The sequence below is a fragment of the Lynx rufus genome, unplaced genomic scaffold (assembly GCF_022079265.1).
Source record: "Lynx rufus isolate CCGP_SWC_20201006 ecotype Redwood Valley unplaced genomic scaffold, mLynRuf1.p SCAF_4, whole genome shotgun sequence".
Classification (NCBI taxonomy): domain Eukaryota; kingdom Metazoa; phylum Chordata; class Mammalia; order Carnivora; family Felidae; genus Lynx; species Lynx rufus.
Window position 1 is genome coordinate 163,866,455 of NW_025814856.1, and position 24,585 is coordinate 163,891,039.

A 24,585-nucleotide genomic window follows, 5' to 3' on the forward strand; every position below is an offset into this window, starting at 1 on the left:
CTGTTGCCCAATGCACTTTTCCCTGCTCCGATCTTACCCACTAAGAGAAGTCTCAACTGTGAATCTCTGCCATCTTGGTTTCTAAGCCCTGGGATATCAGGAAACAAAATCCACAGCATTAGGAGGTAATCCTGCTGCTTCCTCTACACAGCCCCCCATTTCTCCTCACACACACCCCTCCTCTGTTGCCCCAGGGTCCCCTCCCATAAGTGACTGCTGCACTCCCAGGAACTCTATAGAAGGCCCTTCTAGAGAAGCCTATTCAAAGTCTATAGAAACCCTGAAATTCTCTTGCAATACTTGGGAAATGCCCAAGTACTTTCCAGGATTTCCTGGAGCTTCTTACTCTTACTTTTTGTAGCTAAGCAGCCTACAGAAGGGTAAACAAAATATTGTAGTTTACAAAGAGAATTCTGAGCTGCTGCTGCTGGTAGCTATTCCTCATAAGAGCAATGCAGCAAGTAACACAAAATCTGACTTTGGGGCATCTCAGTAGGAGACTCCCCTCCCCCATTTATATTCAGAATGGAACTTTTCTTCTCCCATTAAGAAGCCAGCTAGGCAGGTTACACAAGCCAACTCATCCTTGTAGGGTACAAAAGGGATGCCTGTGTGGAAAGACCAAGTGTCTTTTTCTATTTCGTGTGTGCAACCATCCTGTCAGGTTGTGACAGGAGAGAGAACAATATAATTTAACTTTAAAGTTTAAAAGCTTAGCTTAGAATCCAGTGAAGTTTTTTATATTCTAAAATAAGACATTACAGAATTATAGTCATAAATTACTGACATTTCTCCAAAGTTATTATAAAATCCCTTGATACTAAAAAAAAAAAAAAATGAAAGAAAAATAATGACTGTGTGGCTCAATTGATTGAGTGTTGGACTCTTGATATTCGCTCTGGTCATGATCCCAGAGTCGTGCGATTGAGTCCCACATAGGCTACACGCTGAGCATGGAGTCTGCTTAAGATTCTCTCTCTCTCCTTCTCTCTCTTAATCTCTCTCCCTCTGTCCCTCTCCCTTTCTATCTCTCTCTAAAAAAAATGAGGGGCTCCTGCGTGGCTCAGTCAGTTGAGCATCCAACTTCACCTCAGGTCGTGATATCACAATTCGTGAGTTCGAGCACCAAAGCAGGTTCTGTGCTGACATCTCAGAGCCTGGAGCCTGCTTGGGATTCTGTGTCTCTCTCTTTCTCTACCAAATCCCTGCTCTAGCTCTGTCTCTCTCTGACTCAAAAGTAAATAAGTATTAAAAATTTTATTAAAAACTTTTTTTAAAAAACGATCATATGATTCAGTAATGCCACTTCTGGGTATTTATCCCAAGGAAAAAACACTAACTGGAAAAGTTATCTGCATTCCCATGTTTATTGCAGCATTATTTACAATAGCCAGGATATGGAAACAATCTAAATGTCCACTGATGGATAAATGGACCGAGAAATCATGGCATATATACACAATTGGATATTAGTCATCCATTAAAAAAAAAACCCAAACCTTGCCATTTGAAACAGCATGGATGGATGTCAAGGGAATTATGCTCAGTGAAATAAGTCAGACAGAGAAAAACAAGTACTCCACGATCTCCCTTATATATGGAATGTAAAAAAGAAAAAAACAAGACAAGCTCACAGTTACAGAGAACAGGTTGATGGTTCCCAGGTTGAGGGGATTGGTGAAACCTGGGAAGGGATCAAAAGATAAAAGATAAAATAAAATGAATATATGTTATGACAACATGCACATATATAGGCTAGTGGGAAATAGCAAGACTTGCTGGATGTATTTTTCAATTGATGATTAAATCTACTGAAAGGAGATGAATCTTATTTTATGTAAATTAAAATTCAATGAAGCTGAAAAATTGCAGCACTTTAGTACAATTGGATGCATTTAGGATAATCCATCATGGTAGATTTACATCATTTTTTTAAAGTTTATTCATTTATTTTGAGAGAGAGAGAGAGAGGGAGAGAGAGAGAGAGCATGAGCAGGAAGGGGCAGAGAGAGGGAGAGAAAGAATCTCAAACAGTCTCCAGGCTGTCGGTGCAGAGCCCAACACAGGGCTTGAACTCACAACCCATCAGATCATCACCTAGGCCAAAATCATGAGTCTAACTTTAAAATCAAGACGTCTAACGCACTGAGCCACCCGGGTGCCCCAACATGATTTACAATCATCTAAAACTGGCTACAAGCTCTCATCCTACCTGTGTCCGTGTCCCGTTATGATATGAATTTGTATCTTTTCTCATCCACAGATGGAGTCTATTTCTGCATCTTTGGGAGCTCAAAGCCTCAAAGGTTTTGCAGTTTGCTTTTGACAATGTCTGCTTCTTTATGCATTTCTTGTCTCTGTTTTATAATTTGACACCTTTTTTCAACCCATGTCCTCCCTCTCATGAATTTGAAAATATCTGTGACACTTTATTAGAAATGACATAGTAAAGAGAAGAAAGGATGATTCCTGTGCACCTCACAGCTCAGTCCCCAGGAAGTCTGTAGTCTACAATCCACATTGGCCCAGTTCCCAGAACTTTCTCACAAGAACAAGAACGGTTGTTGTCAATTTACCGGTGCACAGCCACACTTCTTTCGTGTCTTCACCACAACCATTTCCTGCTGCATCTCCTGTTTTTGTCTTCCGGTGACATAGGGTTGTGAGGACCTCACAGCACACAAGGCTGAGGTGCAAGGTCCATACCCCCAACCCAGCTCTGCAGTGGAAGCCTGTAGCATTTTGGTACAATTGGATGCAATTAGGATAATCAGTTGTGGTAGATTTACATGATTTTTCAAAGTTAATCATTTATTTTGAGAGAGAGAGGGAGAGATAGAGAGTGTGAGCAGGAAAGGGCAGAGAGAGCAATCTACAAACTGGGAGAAAATGTTTGTGAGTCACATATCAGATAAAGAAAGAACTTGTGTATATACTTGATAAAGATCTGACAAAGAATAGAATGTGTCAAGAACTCTGAAAATTCATTAATACAAAGACAGTCCAATTTAAAATAGAAAATACAAACATTTTTTACATAATTAAAGTATGTATACACCAGTGAAACCATCATAACAAGCAAGATAGCGAATGTATCTGTCAGCCACAATAGTTCTTCATGCACCGCTCACCTGCCCCTGTCCCTTAGGCACCATTTATGTGCTCTGCACACTATGCACAGCAAACTGTTCCTGATGTGAACATTTGAGTGGCCAGACCTAGATTCAGAGTTTCAGGTCCTTAAGGAGAAGGTTTTCTTACCATCAATGCCACCTTCTGCAACATGGTCATTGTTGACCCCAAACCCCAGAGAATGCAGTCCAACTTAGGAAGAATTTCAGATAATCAAGATACTTCTTAACAGGAAGTAAGAACTTCAGAACAATTGCCTCAGATATTCCATTTTGTATTTTTGTTTATAAACATAGACGATGCTGAAAATAAATAAATAAAATAAAATAAACTGAGACCACTGATTTAAAAACATGCCAGAAATTATGCAACCTTACATCCACATTCACAAATGATTACAAATGCACTCTGGGTTGTTGTTCATGGACTATGTACACAGCACTTTGGCAAATGATCGCTGGCTCTGGAACATGCATCTTCAGGGCTCATCACTCACAAAGTCTCTGAAACTCTCTCAGCAGAGTCGTCTTCAGAGTTAAAGGTGACAATGGAAGACAAGTCTCTAATGTCTAGCTTCTTTTTGCTTCCAACCACTAGCATTCTTTGGTCACTCTCCCTATTTACCAGATTGAGACTGTCAAAAATGAAATTCACTCTCAAAAGGCCAAGTTGTGGTTTCTAAGTGTACTCAGAAATATAGTCCCAGCCATGCCACAAGCTTGCTGGCAAAGTCACCCACATAGATGTAAAGATCATGTCCATTCCCTGCTGTGCTCTTGACCGCCTGTCCTCTCCTCGGACTCAAGCATGTGGACACTCCTTGGCACAGATTTTTAGCTGGTCAAGTCTTGGGTCTGATTGACCTTGAATAAGTAAGGCCCAGGGCCCAGAGGGACCCTGACCCACCTGAGATATTGGAGGCCCTACTCCACCTCTCTGAATCTCTAAATTCTCTGTGATTTACACATAAATGTCCCTCCCTGGTGGGATGTGGAAACTTCCTGTCAGTTCTCTGCACGGGCAAAGTGCCTGTCACCTGGATTCCCAGTGCTACACTCATAGGAAACACACACCTCAGTTACAGGAATTAGGATTGGCAAGATCTTGGAGTTCTTCTCTACTGGAATCTCCTCTCCATCAAAGTCCTCTTATGTGCAACTATGTGATTAAATAAGAGGGATGTCACAAGGACAGGGAGAGAAGACACTTATTCTTTCCTCCCATCAGCCCTTCACACTGGCTCCATCCATGCCACCTGAAGGAAACCTTACACAGGTTCTGCCTTAAGCAAAAACCTCTCCAATCACTATTGGTCACATTCATGTACTCAAATATCTAGTGTAATAATCACACTCTCAATTTAACTGAGGGGTGGGGCGCCTGGGTGAGTCAGTCAGCTGAGCGTCTGACTTCAGCTCAGGTCATGATCTCGAGGTCCATGGGTTTGAGCCCCACGTTGGGCTGTGTGCTGACAGTTTGGAGCCTGGAGACTGCTTCAGATTCTGTGTCTCACTCTCTCTCTGCCCCAATCCTGCACATGCTCTCTCTCTCTCTCACACACAAGTAAATAAACGCTTGAAAAAAATTTCAGAAGGAGTTAACATGACAGAGAAGTAAGGGAATCTGAAGTTCCCTCGTCCCTCAAACTCAGAAGTTTTGAGGCAAGAAGGCTTGAAATTCCAGGAATCCAGGCTACAGAGTGACAGAAACATCTCCAGGGGCCCATGAGGACAATGTGATGGGCCATAGATGCATGATTTCAAACTGGGAGAGATAAAAAAGGCAGCGCAGGAAAGGAGGGGAGGGATCCCCTTCTGCAGAAAGACAAAAGAAAGCGAAAGAGAGGTTGCAGAAGTGGAAGGTTGTATTTGGACAAGAGAAAAAAACATGGGTTGGGAACAGACAAAATGGAGAAAGAACCAATTTTTAACTAAAGGGCTTTCTCCGGCCTCTTTGTGTACCTGGGGAGGAGGGGAGCCACCCCAAGCTCTGTAGTCAGCTCCCAAGCACAGGAGGAGAGAGCAATCCCCTCCCTTGAGTACTGCGGGAAGAAGGCAAATAGCCATTCCAAGGACAAAGGACACTGCAGGAACCCCCGCCATGCAGAGGCCCTTTGTGACCATACCCTGGAGTGACAGTACGCCAGAACTGGGCAAGACCCATAAGAAGCTATTAAAACACATAAGGGACAGAAAACTAGGCAAAATGATGAAACGGAAGAATTCTCGTCAAAAGAAACTCCAGGAGGAAATGACAGCTAGAGAATTGCTCAAAACAGATATAAGCAATATAACTGAGCAAGAATTTAGAATAATAGTCATATTACTGGCCTTGAAAGAAGCATAGAAGACAGAAGAGAATCTATTGCCACAGAGATCAAGGAACTAAGAAATAGTCACAACGAATTAAGAGATGCTGTAAATGAGGTGCAAAATAAACCAGATGCAGTGACAGCAAGGATTAAGGAGACAAAGGGTAGATTAAGTGAAATAGAAGACAAAATTATGGAAAATGATGAAGCCAAGAAAAAGAGAGATAAGAACATACTAGACCCTGAGGGGAGAAATAGAGAACGAGGAGATTCAATGAAACATAAGAATATCCATATCATAAGAGTTCCAGAAGAAGAAGAAGAAAAGAGAGAGAAAAAGGGAAGAAGGTTTACTTGAACAAATTATAGCTGTGAACTTCCCTTATCTGGGGAAGGAAATGGACATCCACATCCAGGAAACAAAGAGAACTCCTTTCAGATTTAACAAGAATAGATCTTCTCCACAGAATATCATAGGGAAACTGGCAAAATACAAAGATAAGGAGAAAATTCTGAAAGCACCCAGGGACAAACGGGCCTTAACCTACAAGAGTAGACACATAAAGGTAGAAGCAGACCTATCCACTGAAACTTGGCAGGCAAGAAGGGAGTGGCAGGAAATATTCAGTGTGCTGAATAGGAAAAATATGCAGCCAAGAATCCTTTATCCAGCAAGGCTGTCATTCAGGATAGAAGGAAAGATAAAGGCTTTCCCAGACAAACAAAACCTGAAGGAATTCATGAACACTAAACAAGTTTCTGCAAGAGATCCTTAGGGGGACTCTCTGAGTGGAATGCTGCAAAGACTACAAAGGACCAGAGACATCACCACAAGCATGAAAACTACAGGTAACACAATGTCACTAAATCCATATCTTTCAATAATCACTCTGAATGTAAATGGACTAAATGCCCCAATCAAACACATAACATATCAGAATGGATAAAACAAAACCAAGATCCATCTATATACTGTCTACAAGAGGTCCATTTTAGACCTGCGGACACATTCAGATTGAAAGTGAGGGGATGGAAACCATCTATCATACCACTGGAAGTCAAAAGAAAGCTGGGGTACCCATACTTATATCACACGAACTAGATTTTAATCTAAAGGCTGTAACAAGACATGAAGAAGGGCAATATATCATAATTACAGGCTCTATACATGAAGAAGAGCTAACAATTGTAAATGTTTATGCTCCCAACTTGATTGCACCCAAATACATAAATCAGTTAATCACAAACATAAGTGATCTTATCAATAGAAATTCTGTAATTGGAGGGAACTTTAATTCTCCACTTACAATAATGGACAGATCATCTGGGCAAAAAAATTCAATGAAGAAACAATGGCTTTGAATGATACAGTGGACCAGATGGGCTTGACAGATATATCCAGAACTTTTCACCCAAAAGCAGCAGAATTCTTTTCGAGTGCACATGGAACATTCTCCAAAATAGATCACATCCTAGGTCACAAAACAGCCCTCAACAAATATAAAAGAACCGAGATCATACCCTGCATATTTTCAGACAAAAATGCTATGAAACTTGAAGTCAACCACAAGAAAAAATTTGGAAAGCCTCCAAATGCATGGAGGTTAAAGAACATCCTACTAAAGAATAAATGGGTCAACCAGGCACTTACAGAAGAAATTAAAACGTATATGGAAGCAAGTGAAAATGAAAACATGACAGTCCGAATCCTTTGGGATGCAGCAAAGGCAGTTCTAAGAGGAAAATACATTGCAATCCAGGCCTATCTCAAGAAATAAGAAAAATCCCAAATACAAAATCTAATAGCACATCTAAAGGAAGTAGTAGCAGAACAGCAAAGAAACCCCAAAGCCAGCAGAACAGCAGAAGAAGAGAAATAACAAAGATTAGAGCAGAAATAAAAAATATAGACCCCCCCCACCAAAAAAATACAGTAGAACAGATCAATGAATCTAATCACTAGTTTTTTTTTCTTTTCTGAAAGACAAACAAAATTGATAAACCCCTAGTCGGACTTCTCAAAAAGAAAAGAGAGGGGACCCAAATAGATAAAAATCACAAATAAAAGTGGACAGATCACAACCAACATCACAGAAATACAATTATCAGGGAATACTATGAAAAATTACATGCCAACAAACTGGACAACCTAGAGGAAATGGACAAATTTCTAGACACCCACACGCTACCACAACTCAAACAGGAAGAAATAGAAAATTTGAACACACACATACCCAGTGAAGAAATTGAATCAGTTATCAAAAATCTAACAACAGGTAAGAGTCCTGGGCCATATGGCTTCCTAGGGGAATTCTACCAGACATTTAAAACAGAGTTAATACTCATCCTTCTCAGTCTGTTCCAAAAAATAGACATGGAAGAAAGCTTCCGGACTCATTCTGTGAAGCCACCATTACCTTGTTTCCCAAACCGGACCGAGACCCCACTAAAAAGGAGAATTACAGACCAATATCCCTGATTAACATAAATGCAAAAATTCCCAACAAAATACTAGCAAATCAAATTCAACAGTATCTCAAAAGAATTATTCACCACGATTAAGTGGGATTCATTTCTGGGCTGCATGGCTGGTTCAATATTCTCAAATCAATTAAAGTGATACATCACATTAATAGAAGAAAGGATAAGAACCATATGATCCTGTCAATAGATGCAGAAAAAGCATTTGACAAAATATAGCATCCTTTCTTAATAAAAGCCCTCAAGAAAGTCGGGATAGAAGGAACCTACCTTAACTTCATAAGAGCCATATATTAAAAGCCCACAGCTAATACCATCCTCGTGGAAACAAAGTAAGAGCTTTCCCCCAACATTAGGAACATGGCAGGGATGTCCACTCTCATGGCTGTGGTTTAACATCCTGTTGGAAGTCCTAGCCTCAGCAAGCAGACAACAAAATGAAATAAAAGGCATCCAAATTGGCGAAGAAGTCAAACTTTCACGTTCCGCAGATGACATGATACTCTACATGGAAAACCTGAAAGACTCCACCAAAAAGCTGCTAGAACTGATACATGAATTCAGCAAAGTCACAGGATACACAATCAATGTACAGAAATCAATTGCCTTTCTATATACCAATAATGAAGCAACAGACTACTTTCTTACACCATACACAAAATTAAACTCAAAATTGATGAAAGACCTAAATGTGAGAGAGAAAACCATTAAAACCCTAGAGGAGAAAACAGGCAATAACCTCTTTGACCTGAGCCCCAGCAATTTCTTGCTCGACCCATCTCCGAAGGCAAGGGAAATAAAAGAAAAAATGAACTCTTGGGACCTCATCAAGATAAAAAGATTCTGCACTGCAAAGGAAACAATCAACAAAACAAAAAGGCAACCAATGCAATGGGAGAAGATATTTAAAAATGACATATCAAATAAAGGGTTAGTGATGGGTATTGAGGAGGGCACCTTTTGGGATGAGCACTGGGTGTTGTATGGAAACCAATTTGTCAATAAACTTCATATAAAAAAAAAAAAGAAAGTTAAGTCAATAATTAAACTAAAAAAAAAAAAAACAAATAAAGGGTTAGTTTCCAAAATCTATAAAGAACTTACCAACCTCAACACCCCAAAAACAAATAACCCAGTGAAGAAATGGGCAGACAACATGAATAGACACTTTTCCAAAAAAGACATCCAAATGGCCAACAGACACATGCAAAGATGTTCAACGTCACTCATCATCAGGGAAATACAAATCAAAACCACATTGAGATGGCACCTTACACCGGTCAGAGTGGCTAAAATTAACAACTCAGGAAACAAAAGATGTTGGCGAGGATGTGGAGAAACGGTAACTCTCTTGACTGTTGGTGGGAATGCAAACTGGTGCAGCCGCTCTGGAAAACATTATGGAGGTTCCTCAAAAAATTAAAATGGAACATCCCTACCACCCAGCAATAGCACTACTAAGAATTTATCCAAAGGATACAGGAGGGCTGATTCACAGGGGAACATGTACCCCAATATATATAGTAGCACTTTCAACAATAGCCAAATTATGGAAAGAGCCCAAATGTCCATCAACAGAAGAATGGATAAAGATGTGGTTTATATATACAATGGAATACTACTTGGCAATGAGAAAGAATGAAATCCTGCCTTTTGCAACAACATGGATGGAACTGGAGGGTATTATGCTAAGTGAAATAAGTCAGTCAGAGAAAGACAGATGTCATATGTTTTCACTCATATGTGGAGCTTAGGAAACTTAACAAAAGACCATGGGGGAAGGGAAGGGAAGAAATAATTTCAACCAGAGGGGGAGGCAAACCATAAGAGACTCTTAAATACAGAGAACGAACTGAGGGTTGATGGGGGTGGGGGAGGGGGGAAAATGGGTGATGGGTAATGAGGAAGGCACTTGTTGGGATGAGCACTGGATGCTGTATGTAAGTGACGAATCATAGGAATCTGCCCCCAAAACCAAGAGGACACTGTATACACTGTATGTTAGCTAACTTGACAATTTATTGACAATAAATTGTCAAGTTAGCTATATATATATATATATATATATATATATATACACATATATATATATATATATTGTCAAGTTAGCTATATATGTGTATATATATATATATATAGCTAACTTGACAATATATATATATATATATATATGTGTGTATATATATATATATATATATATATATATAGCTAACTTGACAATACAAAGTTTTGTATATATATATACACAGAGAGGAACCTGCAGTGTAGACAGGGCTGCTTAGAGCTCTCCCCATGCTGCCATTCTCCTCCTGTCCTTGCCTTGGCTCTGATTCTTCAAGGGCTGGAGGAGAGAGGCAGAAACACTGAAGATGAGTCAAGTGTAGTCTGGCCTTGGTAGGGGGACAGTAGCAGCATTCTTAGTGGCTCCTTTCCCCATGGAACACTGTTAATAGCCTTCAGAGTCTCCTCTGGGAATCTGAAATCATAAGCCCAACAGAAGGCCACTGTCTCCGCTCCCATCACTTGCTTCAACATCTGCTCCTAGTGCCAGACTTCCAGAACTCTAATGCACATACAAGCCTCTGGGATCCCTGCTGGGCCCCTGGGCAAGTCCCCTTCAAACTGGCTTTGGGTGCCTCCCTCCCATGTGGCCCCATGTGATATATGAAGAACACATACTTTTGCCCCCATGTTAGTGAAAGTTCTGACTGCGTCCAAGACCTCCACCACCATGGGTATTCTGCTCCCTCCACAGAGCAAAGCAACAACCTTCATGTATCCCATGACCACCAGGCAGCAAAGCCAAACTCTGAAGGACACACAACAAGTCTCTTAATGTACACTGCCCACACCCCTCTGGCAGTATCAAACTCCAGAGGCCGCCTCACTAGGTTTCAGGAGAGAGAGAACCTCCATCTCTCTGGACATGGCACACAGAGACGACTCCCTGTGGGGCCTCCCTTATATAGTCATACGGTTACACCTGGGCCACCTTCTGCCCTGGAGAGACGATTCTGCCACAGATGAACTCCAAGAATTGACCAATACTAATTTGTCATTGTCCCTATAAATTAAATGTTCTCATTTAAAAAGCCCTTTCCTCTTGGGATGCCTGGCTGGATCATTTGGAAGAGCATGCGACCCTTGATCTCATGGTCATGAGTTGGAGCCCCATGTTGGGTGTAGAGATTACTTAAATGCTAAAACCTAACAGAAAAGGTCCTTTCCTCTTGACCCCTTCAAATATCTATCAAATTAGTTGAAGGACTAAACCTCACAAAACTGGTTCTTCCTTCTTCCTTTGGGCATCCTATATGGATCTTCTAGCATATAGCTTTGGACTGCGGGGTATTGGCAATTAGTAAAGATTCAACAGATATTAAGGGAGATATTTATGTTACCCCGAGCCTTTCATATAGCCTTCTGACCCAGATTTCAAGTTAATGCAGGTCATTTACATTGGACCCTAACTATGACATCTGATATTCAACTTGTCCCAAACCTAACTGAACACTGTTGCTCCTGACTCTATCCTTCCCCTGAAAATCTTACCTGTCACCCTGAACTTTCCTGTTTCTGAATAGAAGCATGACCATCGTACCCATCACCCGCATGGACACATCCTACACATCCTTCACAGTAGACTTCATACGCTAAATCTTTTCTCAGGTCTTCCTCTATAAATCCTAGTGTAAATTCCCCATCATGAGTCATGACTATCACATATTTCAACAACAGGGATCATGCACACATTAAACGCTGGAAATTCCGCAGTCTCCAGCACTGAAATAGAACCACATTCAGAGAGAACTGGAATATAAAATATGTTAAAAGAAGTGAGTGAGCAATATTTCAATTGTCAAGTGAAGAGATAATGATTTATTTGATTTACTCGTTTTTTCTCTGGTTATGACTTACCTTCCAAAAAAGAATCTAAGGTTGGGAGAAAAGAAATCAGCTTACATAAGCTGCACATTCAAATGGCCTGAACACAGGTTAATTGTATTAAGAATGCTTCTGCATATCTCTGGGGGAAAATATCTTTTAAACGACTCTGAAATGAAAAAGGACAGGGCAGGAATACTTTGCTCTTTAGACATACTATCACACACATGAGTCACTTACAAGGAAGTACTTTTGAACATAAGAACTGCATGATGGCAAAGCGTACTTTGGTCTCACTTAGTCATTTGACACATGTTTTCTCATGAGAGGATTTTTCTTCTGTGTTTTTACTGCATTCTGAATACTTGTGATGAATCTTAGAATGAGCGTGTATGTAGAATCTTAAATTTTCCAGACTTAATCTCTAATCCGTCTCCCAAAAAGTCACTGATATGGTAAGTACTCTCAGTCATGTTCACAGACAAAACAAAGGACGAATAAAAATTTTAATAATTTGGATTTTGGATGTCTGCAATCTTTGTGAGTGACTGAGAGTCACCCATCTAACTTTGAAGTTTCTCTATTATTTTAGCAAGACAGAAACTTTCATCTACTTACTGCAAATGTCACAGTAGGGAAGGGTAAGGAGAGATTTTTCTGGTGTCAGAAAACAAGCACTAGAGGGAATGTAAAACCATCAACAACAATAAAGATGCTCTGAAGGAGAACTGGGTACCATAAGATTTATCAATCAGGTTCTCACAGGAAAAAGATAGTCTGCTCTCATTAGGTACTTGGAGAAAGTGTAGAGAAGGGGCCTCTTACAAACTGTGGACACAGGGAATTTGGAAACCACAGGGACGTTGATAGTATCGATAAGAAAATTGAGTCCCACCTGAAGGGGTGAACAAAGACTGGAATGCAGAAGAAGAGTTGGGTAGAAAGGCCACCAAGGCAGGAGCTGTGACCTTTGGCGTAGGGTTGCAGTTAGTCAGAGATGGCCATGCAGAGATAGATGTGGGAGAATGGATACCCCAGCCTTGCTTTTCTACTTCCACAGGGCCTCTGATTTGGACTTCCCATAGGCAAGCCAGGCAGAAGACAGAGAGCAAGAGATCCCACCGATGTAGTGCAACTAGATCAGCCTCAGGGGGCAATGAGCTAGGGTGAAGTGTGATTCTGCAGAGGCAAATGAAAACTATGTGGCCCAGATGGGATTTTTCAGATACAATTGGAGACATTTTAAGTTACGAAGGTCCCTAAAAAAGAAAAGAGAGAAACACAATAAGAGAATCCTGTGACTTTCAGGTCTCCATGAACCACAGAACAATCTTTCCAGAGAAACCCAATACCTCCCTAACATAGTACATGTGGCCAGGCTGTGCAATGACAAATGTGACCAGTGGTTCAGACACTTAACATGTGCAGGATTTCTGATTTGAATTTTCCTGAGTCTTTGAACTCTATATGCCATTGCCTGATTATGCCAACTTTGTGTGAAGAGGGACAGGTGAGAAGGGGAGGCACTGGAGACTGAGAGCTGGGAAGAGGCTTCATTCTGGTTAGTTCTCACTGCATAACAAACCATTCTGAATCTCAGTGGTTAAAAACAAAAACCATCATTTATTTGTTCTCATAAAGCTGCAATTTGGGCAGGACTCAATGGGAATGCCTCATCTTTGCTTTCTGCAACTTCGTCTGAGATGGCGGGGCAACCGCAGGGCACGCTTCTGTGTTGCCTCACTTGCATGGCAGGCAAGTTGGTCTGAGTCACAAATGAAAGGTGAGCTGGGAAGTGGGCCAGTGACTTCAGGCCCTCTGCATGGGGGCCTCTCAAGAGGCAGCCTGGGCTTTCTCACAACATGACAGTCAAGGTCCAAGGGCAAGGAAGCATTGCCCATATGTAACCTTAGAGTCACAAGGTGCTGCTTCAACCATCTGCTATTAATTGAAACGGTCCCAGATCTGCCCAGTTCCAAGGTAGAGGACACAGGCCCTGTAACTCAGTGGCAGGAGTAACAGGGTCAGGTTATAGGAAGAATAAGTAGAAGCTACTCTCACAGCTATCTATGGAAACTACAATCTACCACTAGCGCAAATCATCGTAAATTCAGAAGAAAAAATGAAATGGTCTTTACTACCAAAACATATCCCATATTTTTGAAAGCACGTTCATAATCCCATTTGAACCATCTCTAAATAATCCCTTCTCAGCTTCTTCCCCGATATTTTTTATTTGTTCAGCATACTTCATCTTTAGCAATTTTATTTTTTCCTCCTGTTCTTCCTGTGATTTATGAGCATATTCCTTTTCTACTAGTTTAATTTCATTATTTAATTGATCTGTGTAGATCTTCTTCAGGTCTTCTTTCAGTTGCTTCAGCCTCTTCTCTGTGTCCTCGTAAATGGCATCGGTAAAGTAAGACCCTCCGTTGCTCTGCACCATCTTCTCTATCAGCTCCACCAGCTCCTGCACTTGAGCTTCCTTCTCGGCCTCTGAGGCTCTGTTGTTGAAGGCACAGTAGTGGTTCCCACACTCGCTGATGATGTTTCTTAGCTTCACATCTGAATCTGCCAAGAAGTCACTCAGGCTCTTCTCCTCCAAGTCATCTTTGCGAGTGAACAACACGATCATGTGCTTCAAGGCTGGCTTCCCAAACACAGCCTTGATCAATGCCACGGTCTTCTGCTCTTCTTCCCTGTAGAGGCCCACCTGGAGGACCAAGATGATGGCGTGGGGCCCAGGGCAGGAGTAGAGGACACACTGGCTGATTTCCCTGCACGTGGTATCCAGGGTCTCCTTGGTGTCAAAGAGCCCTGGGGTGTCAACAACAACAAGTTTCCTCCCCTTCCATTCCTTGGATGCTTTTTGACACTTGGCGGTGACAGTATAGGGACCAACTCTAGACTCAAAGACTCTACTCCCCAGGATGGTGTTGGCCATTGCGCTCTTCCCACTTCCACTTTTCCCCACCAAAACAATCCTCAGAGTGTTGTCCTGAGGGTCTGCCATGTCACTACCAGTGGCTGTGGGGTGTAAAAAAGAGAAGGAGAAGAAAAAGAGTCAACGAAGTTAAGTGGAAACCATCATATTCCTCTTATCTCCCTTGTGTTTCTCCATGAAAACCTGCAGTAGTGTACTACCCACGTTGGTCCCATAAAGACAAAAAGATGAAACAATTCAAGCACCATGGAAGAAACAATAAAGTAGTTAAAGAGTTCCCCTACAAAAGAGTACCAGGTCCAGATGGTTTCATGGGGATCTCACTTAAACCTTTCTTAAACTATTCCTGATGACTTAAAACAGAAGGAAGTCTTTCCAGTTCTTTCTATGACATAAGTATGATATTGATCCCAAAGGCTAACAAAGATTTCACCAATAAATAAAGCTACAGACATGTCTCATTTGTGAATACTAATGCCAAAGTCCCAAATAAATTGTCAGACACTAAAAACTAATACCCCACAATTAAAGGTGATTTATTTCAGAAATAGTAGGGTGGTTCAATATGAGAAAATGGATTGCTACAACACATCCCCTTTAGTAGATTTAAGAAGAAAAATACCTTGATGCAGAACAGACATTTGCCCAAATTCAACACTGTTTTAATAGGTACTTCTTTAATGTGATTTTATAAAAATATAAATTTTAAAAAATTTGTCACCATTTTTTTTTCTGCAGCTAAAATAGTTGACTATAAATTTCATTTGGATGAATGAAGAAAGAAAATTAGCCTCTAGAGTCAAAAAACCGAAGAACGATGAGGGAGGGCCAGCTCTACCAGATAGTAAAATATTTTAGCCCCTATAATTAAGGCAGTAGGACATGTGTGTAAACAGAGACAGAACGGAAAACAAAAACAGACAATTCAGAAATAGACCACATTGGTCTACTATATTCATGAGTATCCAGTTCAATTGTATCGTGTTACATTTATCTTCCATAAGGCAGCATCTCACAGCAATGGGGAGACAGATGGACTAATAACCAGCATTGGGATAACTACAAACCACACAGAAAAAGACAAACTGCACCCACGTCTTCATGCCATTCACATACTAAATACATTAGAAATATAAACACTAAAAAGCAATCCACATAAATACTAGAAGAAACTCAGACAAATCCTTGTAACCTAGGGGCAGGGCAACTACTTTTAAGATTTGAAAGATTGTAAGGAAAAGGATTCATACATCTGACTACATAAATATCTAAAAGACAACGGGAGACAACGAACACCACGGACAATTAAAATACGAATGTCAGACTATATCAAAAAGGGTTAATTCGGAGTCCCTGGGTGGCTCAGTCGGTTGAGCGTGCGACTTCAGCTCAGGTCACGATCTCACGGATCGTGAGTTCGAGACCCGCATCGGGCTCTGGGTTGATGGCTCAGAGCCTGGAGCCTGCTTCCGATTCTGTGTCTCCCTCTCTTTCTGCCCCTCCCCCATTCATGCTCTGTCTCTCTCTGTCTCAAAAATAAATAAACATTTAAAAGAATTTTTTTAAAAAAGGGTTAATTCTCCTCTTATACAAAGAATACCTGAAAGTAGAGAGACAAATGTCCAATAGCTCGATAGAAAATGGAGCAAGACATATGAATAAACAGTTCAAAGAAAAAAAAGAAATGTCAATGCTCCTCAACTATGTAAAAATATATGAACACTCACTTAAAGTAGAGAAAAATAAATCCAACATAGGAAAAGAAACAAACTAAATATAACAAATTAAATTACACTGAGATACTATTTCTCCACTTACAGATTTGGCAAAAGTCCAAAGATTTGCTGCTATAATCAGTCGGTAAATTTTAGAGGAAACAGGTTCTCTTCTCCGTGGCTAATGAGAATAGAAAAACAGTCTAAAACCTACAGGGGAGAAATTAGGAATATCACACAAATTACATATACATTTATTCTTGGATTGTGAGTCCCAATTTTAGGATTTATGCCTGTAGTGGTCAAGGGCAGGTCACCCCTAAACGTGCAACTTTGGCATACTGACTATTTCATATAAAAGTACCTTAAGACACATCCTGTGTGGGAAGATTACTAAGACCCTCTTCTGTCCCCCTGCAAGCAGGAAACAAATCTCCCATGTAAAAGGACCCCTTGCTGTCCAGGAGGTAAAGAGACACTCTCATGACCAGGGATGGGAGGTTTAGAGCCAAGAAGAGTGTATAAACAGCCTACTACTTTCTACTAATTTACTACCCCAGCCCAAAGTCTCTTTAGAATTCCTCCCTAACAGATGCTCCCAAAGTTAAGTCTTCCTTGTTTTGTCAATCCCTCACAGATCCATCGTCTCTTTGCCTAAAAAGTATAAAAACTGCCTGCCTTGGTCATTTCTCTTGGTTTTAGTTTCATTACTAAGCATCTGTGCACAGTGCTTTTTTTTCTCTTGTTAATCTGCCTCAAGTGAATGTAATTCTTAGGGCAGCTGGAAGACCTTGAAGGGCAGAGGAAGAAGTTCCCTTTCCTTATGTCCCAGAGCTACACTGACAAAAACACAGAAAAAGATAAGGCATATGTTTATTCTCTGCGTCACTATTTGTAATACTTAAAGACCAAAAATCTACCAAATGCCCACTAGTAGGGGTCTGATTGAATAAACCAAGGTACATACACACAGCGATGTATTATCCAACTGTAGAAAGGAATAAGAAATACCTCTCTATTCCGGGATTCAGAGATCTCCAGGATATTTCATAAAGCAAAAAAAAAAAAAAAGGCAAAGTGAAGAAAATAATATTTAGTTTACTGTCATTTCTCTAATGGGGAGGAACATGAACTGTAGGTACAAAGTACAACATATATTTCATGCACATGAAAAAGCAATGGCAGATCATCTGAACCGTCACCAAAGAAGTTACTGACAGAGGAATGGGAGGAATAAGGCGGGGGCAGGGTAGAAGCTGGAAACTACTTTGAGTATACTTCGATGTCATAGATTTGTCTTGAAAGCATGTACTTCCTTCTTTTTGAGAGTTCGAATTACAGCTCTTTTCCTTTATGAAAGACCTACATGTGTACCTGCTGTTGCTGGCTGACATAAATTCAAAGAGGATTTTTCATTTGCACAAAAAAAAGCTGAACATGAATACAGCGTTCCACATTTGTTTTACAGCCAGTTGAGCTAATGGAGAGGCCGAGTGGGCCATTGTCCACACCAGCTGCCAATCACCTTCCCCGGGAACCTCACACAGGGGTTCACCATCCAGCCACCAGAGCTGTGAGCCAGATGAGCACGTGGGCTTTCTCTCAATTGAATTTGTGCATCTGTTAACAAGTTGTGTCTAAAAGTATCAGAAACACATAAGGGAGGTTATTTGGGGGAGATCTGGGAATGTGCACCCTTTTTCCATGTACATTGATGGTAATTGCTTCTCTCCTTTATCTCATTTTGTTTCATAAAAGATTTCATAGGAACGTTCTGCTTGCAGATAGTGAAGAACATCTGTAAATAGCTTACATAATTATAAACAAAAACTATATTTTCAGATAACTAGTAAAAATCAAAAGCAAATGCAATACATAGTATTTGGTGTAATAGACAAACCACACAAAGAATTGGTCCAAGAAACTTGAAAATAAAGTTGTTTCATTGGCTATTGTCCTAATGGGATATAGTGTAAGGCCAAATAGGGGGGAAAAACGTCAAGAAAATCTTAAATTGCTTTCAGGAATCCTGTCCTATTCTCAGCTTTTTGTGCACACGTGTAGTTTTGAAGCCCAAGGACAAGCCCAGTGGCAATGAACACCCTTAGTGCCCATACTGTGCCCTTCAAATGCCATTTCCCACCAAAAACATTAGGACTCTTAGGAGAAGGTACCGATTCCATTTCTGGGCCAAGAAATGTGCAAGTGGATCCTACACTATCCTAGTCACACTAAAAAGTGACGATGCTGTCAAAAACTACTCAGACCGTGGGACGCCTGGCTAGCTCTGTCAATACAGTATGCATCTCTTGATCCCACGTTCATGAGTTCTAGCCCCACATTGGGTGCAGAGATCACTTTCAAAAAAAAATATTTGGGTCTTACCGAAATGACTACAGAACCAATGTGAAGAGGCTGACTGGACAGAGATGAGGTAATTTGAGTATCAATGAGAATGATAATGTCAACGGATTAAAATTCATCAAATATGTTGAAGTTCATGAATTCATAACAATACCATCATCATTAAAGAAGTGAAGTGTTCTCTTTAGGGTATGCTAGGAATGATGTCATCAGTCTGAACATGGACAAAAAAGAATCAAGCATTCCTTTTGTCTTATTAACTACACCTTAGGGAAGTGAAAGTATGATTCAGGGGAAGTTTCTTTTTATAGGATTATGCCATCCAATCAATGAAGAAAGATTGATAGAATTACAATATTATAATTTGCGACCATTAATGAAACAAAGTTACTCTAGGCTATCATTACTGTCTGCTACATTACAGAAAGAGACAGAATAAAATATAAGGTGCCTTCTGATGGAAGTTTACAACTGCACCTATGAAATATTGCCACACAACTAAACAGGCAAGCCTTAATCTGATCAAGCCTCTCCTTAAATTTAAATTTATACAACACAATGATACTAGAAGAACATGTCATATGACATCTTGAGGATTTAATGTCTTGGACAAAGGACCAACCGTTTCTTAAACAGAAACATTTTACAAAAAGAAACAGGAAGGTGAAAACTTATTTATCAAATTAAACTTAAGAGATATGAAAGAATTGCAATTTATGAACCGTATTTGGAGCTGATTTCAATTTTATTTAAAAAAATTTTTTTAATGTTTATTTATTTTTCAGAGAGACAGAGACAGAATGCGAGTGGGTTAGGGGCAGAGAGAGAGGGAGACCCAGAAGCAGAAGCAGGCTCCAGGCTCTGAGCTGTCAGCACAGAGCCCGACGCGGGGCTCGAACTCACAAGCTGTGAGATCATGACCTGAGCCGAAGTCGGACACTCAACCGACTGAGCCACCCAGGCGCCCCTGATTTCAATTTTAAAATCTATGAGACAATCTGAGGATTGGAATACACCTGGTAATTGTTTAAAAATTCTAATTGCTTTTTGAAGTCTGCTGATGGTATTTTTTTTTAATTTTTTTTTATATATGAAATTTATTGACAAATTGGTTTCCATACAACACCCAGTGCTCATCCCAAAAGGTGCCCTCCTCAATACCCATCACCCACCCTCCCCTCCCTCCCACCCCCCATCAACCCTCAGTTTGTTCTCGGTTTTTAACAGTCTCTTTCTTATGCTTTGGCTCTCTCCCACTCTAACCTCTTTTTTTTTTTTTTTCCTTCCCCTCTCCCATGGGTTCCTGTTAAGTTTCTCAGGATCCACATAAGAGTGAAACCATATGGTATCTGTCTTTCTCTATTTTAATGACCTTTATCTTCCAGACATACATATGTAAATATTTACTATTAGTGTGATAAAATTTTTAGTATTCTAATAATTTAGTAATTTTTAGTATTCTAATGTTTGAAGTGTATTAATTAATTAATTAATTTAATCTCTACACCCAGCGTGGGGCTCGAACTCACAACCCTGAGATCAAGAGTCCCATGCTCTTCCCACTGAGCCAGATAGGCGCCCCCACTCTAATTTTTTAAATGAGGAAATAGATGTGGCTCAGCAATGCTGAGAAAGTTGCCCAAAGTCACTGCGCTAATGGGCTTTGGGCAGAGAAGGGATCCAATGCAAAGTATGTCTGACCTCTACACTCATGCATAACCCTTGCATGCTCTGGTCTCTTCCTGGTTCCTTCTCAAGTCCTTGATTCTACATTTCTGTTTACATTGGATCAGAAATAGATCATAGGAGGCCAGGGGAGGTAGTTCATTCTCTGTCCAGAAACATGAACTGGTAGCAACCCTGGAATTAGGGAAGGCAACCAAAGGGCTTCACGCACATTTGTTTTCTATAGAATAGCTCATTCTCTCCCCATGGCACCCCTTCCGTACCTCCTCTGTTACACTGTCGATCACACCATTTCTCTCTTACATGTGGGGAAGGACACCGTCAGCTGAATTCTAGACTTCCTGTGCCATTTGTGACCTAGGTATCCCGGAGAATTTCATAAAACCACACGCACACTGCCTAGGATTCAGATTTTCTTTCAGGAAAAAGAGGGTTTGGGCCAGAGAGGTCTCTAAATTGCCTTCCAGCTCTAAAGACCTGCCTTGAGGACACTAGCTTCCCACTAAAGGAAATGGACGGGGTGTCAGGCAGCACTCATTCTGTCATGACAACAACTGATGGAAGATATGCTGTTCAGCAAGTTTGTCCTGATAAATAGGAGACATGTGGACATGGGCCACTCAATCTCCTTAGCCCCACCCCACCTTCTACCGAGACCCCTGTGGCAGCATCCTCATTGCTGGGCTGCTGGCACAGTACCTGGTCCCTTCTAGGACCAGAACCCACACCCATGCACACCCCTATGTCCTGCTGCCCCTCATGGTTCCATTGCTCTGAGGTCAGGCTCACCTTCTTTCGAATGAGCTGATGAGTTCCCGAGTGTTCTCCAAAGAAGCTGTTTGAGCTGGTGCTTTTGTTTAACTGAGAGGAAAAAGTGTTTGCACCCTATAAACCTCTGAGGCAGGAAGCTCAGATTGGGTGGACCTAGTGAAGAAACTATTCGTCTTTAAAGGAACAGAAATATTACCCTATAATTTGGGGAATGCTTTAGTTTTACCAAGGTGTAAGCTTTTTCTCCATGTGCCTGCTATCACACAAAATTCCCAAAGCTATATTTGTTGTTTGGGGTTATAGTGGTGGATACCAAAGGCCCTTATTAAGTGACCCAAATCATGCACACAGAGCCGGGCGTGCTCTCTGATCATCTTCTCTGGATGGAGTGGGAGATGCTGGGTTGATTCTGGGTGAAAGGAACTCAGATATGTGGCTAGATGTGTCCAAATTTAGAGCCTGGGATACTTCCCAGTGATTGCATCATATGGGCTTTCATGATGGCCTTTCATGAAACTCTCAAGTTACTCATTAAAAATTTAACAGCGCTCAGGTACAAAGCCAAAAGAGTCTAAACCATTGAGAACCAAGAGTAAAAGAGGAAGATGTAGCCTGGAAAAAGTCATCCAATGAACACACACCTTCTCTAGTTTTCTTCATATGGTTCTCTCAAGCCCAAAAATATGCATGACCTGACAAGAAAAGATGGACCCAGGGAGGAGAATCATCTTTCCCCTAAACCTTCCTACCTTCCCCTACCCCAGACCCAGGCAGAGATAGACTTTTTCAGATTTAGCCAGTACACCCATTCCAACCTGCTCTGGAAACTATGAGATGAGAGGCAGATGGTCAAAGCTCTCATGGTTGACCAGCTGTTCCAATTATTTGTTGCATCACCATAAAATTATTATGGTTTTGATTATATATTTTTGTTCATTACTTTCAGACATGGGATTAGCCGATGCTGAAGCTTAAAAGTGGGTACTAAGAAGACTAAATGTGGCAGGAAGTAATGTATAATGGGGTGGCAACCAATGGAAGGAAGTAGCTACATTTTGAAATTACTGTGTTAATGAGTATATTATTGGTCAATATCACTGGACGACTTGTTGGTGTTAATGACTTGGAGGGCCCCAGGTAACTGTTTTCCAACTTGCAATAAAGACACAGACCAGGACCAGCTATATAATTTACAAGGTCTGGCACAAAATAAAAATGCCAGGCCCTTTGTCAAAGTGAATCAAACAAACAAACACACATAAACACACACACACACACACACACACACACACACACACACACACAAACAAACTTACAAAAAACTTAAGAATTTCAAGATGACATCAATAGAGCGTTAAACCTTTCTGGGCACAGGGTCCTTTACATACCCATGAAGTTTTTCTTGATGAAGCTCCATACATAGAAGTCTAGAGGGGATGCAGAACACTATGTCCTACTCAAAATATCTCTACCATTGCCTAGTTTCATTTCAATCTATATATTCCTTGAGTAAAACCTGTCCAGCCAGAGCCACCTTGGATGTTTTCCTGGTCAGCTAATTGCTTCTCCAGGTATTATCCTCAGGTATGCTGGTAAGTTCCCTAGTGGGAACGGGAGAGTAGTTGACACAGAATCCATGGATGCCACAGGAAATCAGATGTGGGTCTCAAATGGTAACAGCCTTGCGATCATTGGTTAAAGAGGAGCATATGGCTCTTATCAGTCCCATGCTGAGCCCTAAGTTACGAGTGATCTCCTTCTAGAAGATATTTGATAGAGCCAGTCTTGCCCCATATCTGTATTGCTCACTTAGCCACGCTCCTCATCATTGAGGGCTTCCTTCCACTTCCTTTTTTTATGTTTTCCTTTTATTATTTCAATATCACACACACAAAGCAATGTGGATATAATGAATTTTCAAAAAGTTGTGTGGTCATTAAAGACATTCTTTAAATTCTACAGGAGTCTTCTTGTGGGAATCAGGGAATTTTCTGCTGCTTAGATCTAGATGGCCTCAAAGCTCAACTTATTAAAACATTGCAGAGATAATACCAGGAGATGAAAAAGAATGGTTCCCTACATTGTCCTGGTTCTTCTACATATCATCTCTATAACCTGGTGAGTCAGTTTTCCATTGTTGCCATAACAAGCTATCAAAACTTTAGTAGCCTAAAACAATATAAAATTAATCTCCAACAATACTGGAAGACAAGAATATGAAATTAGTCTTATGGAGATAAAATCAAGATCTCTGAAGAGCTGGTTCTTTCTGGAGGCTCTAGGAGACAATCCATTCCTTGCCTCTTTCATCTTCCAGAAGCTCCCTGCTCTCCTGGGCTTGTAGCCACATCACACCAATCTCTGCTGCCTTCATCACAATGCCTTCGTACCTCCTCCTTAGAAGGACATTTCTGATTACATCTTGGGCCCACTCAGATAATTCAGAATTATCTCATCTCAAAATCATTAACTTAATAACATCTGCAAAATCCTTATGGAATAAGGTAACATTCACAGGCTCTGGGGATTAAGGTGTGGACATCTTTCTGGGGCCACCATTCATCCTGCCACATTTGGGTAAGTTAACCTCTCTTCAACTCACTTTCCTAATCATTAAAATGGAGCACTTACTTCAGAAGGTCACTGTGCACCCAAAGTCGTACACATGAAGTGGTTCTCAGACCATAGTGATCAACAGGTAGTAGTTAGTAGTAATAATACAACCCTCAATGCTAGTCTCATAGATTACCGTCCTGAGGCTCATCTACACATCATAGATGCTGTCTTAGTCAGTGTGGACTGCCATAATACCACAGCCTGGGAGCAGGAACAACAGGAATTAATCTCTCACAGTTCTAGAGACTGGGCAGCCAAAGCCCAATGTGCAGGCCAACTTGTTTCCCTGGGGAGGGCTCACTTCCTGATTTGCGGATGACACAGTCTCACTGTGTCCATACATGCTGGAACGAGGAAGCAACTTTCTGCTATCTCTTCTTACAAGGGCACTAATCCCATCAAGATGACCCCAGATTCATGAACTCATGGAAACCCACTTACCTTATCCCCAAATACCATCATGTTGCCGGTTAGGGATTCTGGAGCCTTCTCTCTTGGTGCCAAAAAAAAAAACTAGTCACTTCTACTTTGTAACAATATCCTTTAAGTGAATTGTTGGATATCACTCAAGGTTTCCTGGTTTCTCCCCACTCACTCCACCCCCAAAGGGCACTGCATGAAAAGGAAGACTCAGCACCTCAACAGCCTGTCTACCAGGATAAGGGATCTGGATTATCTAT

The 24,585-nt window shown here is 40.9% G+C and overlaps 1 protein-coding gene across 1 annotated transcript in view; it reads right to left on the bottom strand.

Moving 5' to 3' along the window:
* The window catches only part of LOC124523504 (GTPase IMAP family member 8-like), a 39,152-nt gene extending 17,764 nt beyond the window's left edge, over positions 1-21,388 (bottom strand). The window contains 3 exon segments of the mRNA XM_047095267.1: positions 7,861-7,889; positions 13,948-14,836; positions 21,308-21,388. Of these exon segments, the coding sequence (XP_046951223.1) occupies positions 7,861-7,889; positions 13,948-14,822 (904 nt within the window). The 5' untranslated portion in view covers positions 14,823-14,836; positions 21,308-21,388.
* Between the last annotated feature and the right edge of the window lie 3,197 nt (positions 21,389-24,585).